This window comes from Colobus angolensis, unplaced genomic scaffold, assembly GCF_000951035.1.
Source record: "Colobus angolensis palliatus isolate OR3802 unplaced genomic scaffold, Cang.pa_1.0 Scaffold222, whole genome shotgun sequence".
Lineage (NCBI taxonomy): Eukaryota > Metazoa > Chordata > Mammalia > Primates > Cercopithecidae > Colobus > Colobus angolensis.
The window spans coordinates 516,898-520,109 of NW_012115400.1; the positions used below are offsets into that span (position 1 = coordinate 516,898).

Sequence of the window (3,212 nt, forward strand, 5' to 3'; positions counted from 1 at the left end):
GGATTACAGGCATCAGCCACCGTGCCTGGCCTTATTCCTAACCTATTTAATGATCATATTTTTGAGGGCTGGGTAGGGTGGTGTGAGCCTGTAGTCCCAGCTACTTGGGAGGCAGAGGCAGGAGGATCACTTGAGCCTGGGAGGTCAAGGCTGCAGTGAGCTGTGATCACACCACTGCACCCCAGCCTGGGCAACAGAGCAAGACCCTGTCTCAAATATGTCTACACACACACACACACGTTTCTGAGAACGTACTCTGTTGTTCACTAATGGCAATGAAAACTTTGTTCAGCGGATATTTCTTGAGCACCTACTATGTGCTAAACATTTAAGCAGTGGAAATAGAAATGAGAACAAGATAAAACAAAAATGTGTCTCTGCCAAGCTGGTTCTATTCCAGCAGGGGAGGAAGGCAGCAGGCCAGATCAATGAGTCCATGTCTGATGGTGACTGCTGAGCAAATTTAATCGGAAACAGGGAATTAGGAAGTGCTGGACCGTGGGAGGTGCTGCAGTTTCCAACGGAGGGGATCAGGGAAGGCCTTCCCAAAAGTTGACATTTGAGCACAGACTTGAGTGGCAGCACCAGAGCGAGAGCTGTGTGTGCCGGTATCTGGGGGAAGAGTGTCACGGGCCGAGGGTACAGCCAGCATGGAAGCCCGAGGCAGGTGCGTGCCTCTGTGCCCCAGAATCGGCCTCTGATCGGCTGGAGGAGCATCAGGGCTGGTATATCACGTCCATCACAGGCTAAGAGTAACCACCTTGTGGTACCTTGTCATGGAGGCCAGGTGCTGTGTATCATCTGCTTCCAGCTCTCAGCACCTCTGCTGGGAGGCAGGATTCCTGTTCTAATTTTATAGATGAGGAAACTGAGGTTCAAAGAAGGCAGGTGACATGTCCAGGGGCACGTGGCTGGGCAAGCAGTGCCACTGGGCTCCTCCACTCCCAGGTCCCTGTGATGCTGGGAAACTGAGTCATGGAGGTGGGGAGAGATGGGCTTGAGGAACTGGGCTGAGACCGTGATCTCACCCTACCTCAGGCCTGGTGGGCTCCTTTGACACTCAGCGGCGAGTGGAGGAGGCTGGGGACAGGCTGGTGGGGGCTGAGCTGTGCTGGTGGGAGGATGAGTCGCTGCCCTCTGCCAGGGTTCCCCTTCAGTGCTGGGGCTAGTCTAGGGGGCTGCAAAGTCTCCCTCGTTCTGGCCGAGTGTAGTGGCTCACACCTGTAATCCCAAATACTTGGCAGGTGAGGAGGGAAGATCTCTTAAGCCCGGGAGCTTGAGACCGGCCTGGAAAACATTGTGAGACCCCCGTCTACAAACAAATTAAAAATTAGTTGGGCACAGTGGCACACGCTTGTATCCCAGGAGTTCATGGCTACAGTGAGCCATGATCACACCACTGCACTCCATCCAGCCTGGGCGACAGAGAGAAACCCTGTCTCAAGAAAAAAAAAAAAATCTCCCTCCTTCATTTCCTCAAGGCTGGGTCACCCTGGAGCCTCCCCAACAGCCATCACCCAGGCCTGGCCTAGCCCTGTGCCTCCTCCCAGCCCTGGGTGCAGCCAGTGGGTGTCTGGATGGAGAATGGGATATATCTGTTAAATACCTGCCTGTGCCTCACCCATGAGCCCCTGTATATCGGCCACCTCCCCTCTCCCCGTCTCAGCAGTGTGGGGGAAGACCAGGGCTCTGGGCACGGCAGGGCCAACCTGCCATGTGCTGGACACCTTTTTAGGTGGTTTATGAGATTACTTCATTTCTTTCTTTTTTTTTTTCTGAGATGAGTCTTGCTCTGTCACCGAGCCTCCTGAGTAGTACGGATTACAGGCAGGCGCCACCACGCCTGGCTAATTTTTTTTTTTTTTTGAGATGGAGTCTCGCACTGTCGCCCAGGCTGGAGTGCAGTGGTGCGATCTTGGCTCACTGCAAGCTCCGCCTCCCGGGTTCATGCCATTCTCCTGCCTCAGCCTCCCAAGTAGCTGGGACTACAGGTGCCCGCCACCACACCCAGCTAATTTTTTGTATTTTTAGTAAAGACAGGGTTTCACCATGTTGGCCAGGCTGGTCTTGAACTCCTGGCTGCAAGTGATCCACCCACCTCGATCTCCCAAAGTGTTGGGATTACAGGCAGGAGCCACCGGGCCTGGCCTGGATGGCTTCATCTTCATCCCATCCTTAATGGGGCAGGGGAAGTTCGGGGGGGGGGGGTTCCGTCCTGTGAGGAAACAGGCACAGATGACAAGTGAGGGGCCTGTCCAGCTTGGAGTCCTAGCACCCCACCCTGCCCAGGGAGCATCTCCCCTGTGGTACTGTCTCCTCCACCCTGTCCCTGGAGCCTCAGAGATATCCCGTGAAAGCTGCCCTTTTATAAGGAGAGAAACTGAGGCCCCAGGAGGGGAAGCAACATGTCAGGCCAGTTAGGAGCCAGGGCTAGCCCCTGCCACTCGTCTCTAAAAAACTGCTGCCCCTCTAGAGTGAGGGGTCTCCCTGGTGTGAGGCCCTTGAGGATCAGCTGGGGCCTGGTATCCGGGTAAAGTCAGAGGCAAGGTCGGGGCTGACGTGGATTCTCTCTTCCTCTCTCGGGCACAGGAGCCAAGCCGCAATGGCCTACCACAGCTTCCTGGTGGAGCCCATCAGCTGCCACGCCTGGAACAAGGATCGCAGCCGTGAGTGCTTGCTAGGGGCTGGTGGGTGGCTGCTTCCACTTCCTGGGATGGGGACCAGCCAGAGCACACATGGGGACACTGGAGCAGCCAGGCCCCCGGACCATGGGCTCCATGCGGCTGTCCCCGGGCCTTACCCCTGGGTCTTCCAGCTGACCAGGGGTCTCCCAGGTTAAAGTTTAAGGAGGGAATGGGCCAGGTGCAGTGGCTCATGCGTGTAAATCCCAGCACTTTGGGAGGCTGAGGTGGGCGGATCACTTGTGGTCAGGAGTTTCAGACCAGCCTGGCCAACATGGTGAAACCCTGTCTCTACTAAAAATACAAAAATTAGCTGGGCGTGGAGGCATGTGCCTGTAATCCCAGCTACTCAGGAGGCTGAGGCATGAGAATCGCTTGAACCCAGGAGGCAGAGGTTGCAGTGAGCCGACATTGCACCACTGCACTCCAGCCTGGGTGACAAAGCAAGACTCTGTCTCAAAAAAAAAAAAAGAAAGAAAGATAAAGTGGCCAGAAAAAGCCTTTCGGAGGAGATGACATTTTGTTTATTTT

The 3,212-nt window shown here is 55.2% G+C and overlaps 1 protein-coding gene across 1 annotated transcript in view; it reads left to right on the forward strand.

Moving 5' to 3' along the window:
- The first annotated feature begins 2,583 nt into the window (after window positions 1–2,583).
- Window positions 2,584–3,212, forward strand: part of ARPC1B (actin related protein 2/3 complex, subunit 1B, 41kDa) — a 9,638-nt gene continuing 9,009 nt past the window's right edge. The window contains exon 1 of the mRNA XM_011943810.1: window positions 2,584–2,666. Within this exon, the coding sequence (XP_011799200.1) occupies window positions 2,603–2,666 (64 nt within the window). The 5' untranslated portion in view covers window positions 2,584–2,602. The remainder of the gene's footprint in view (window positions 2,667–3,212) is intronic.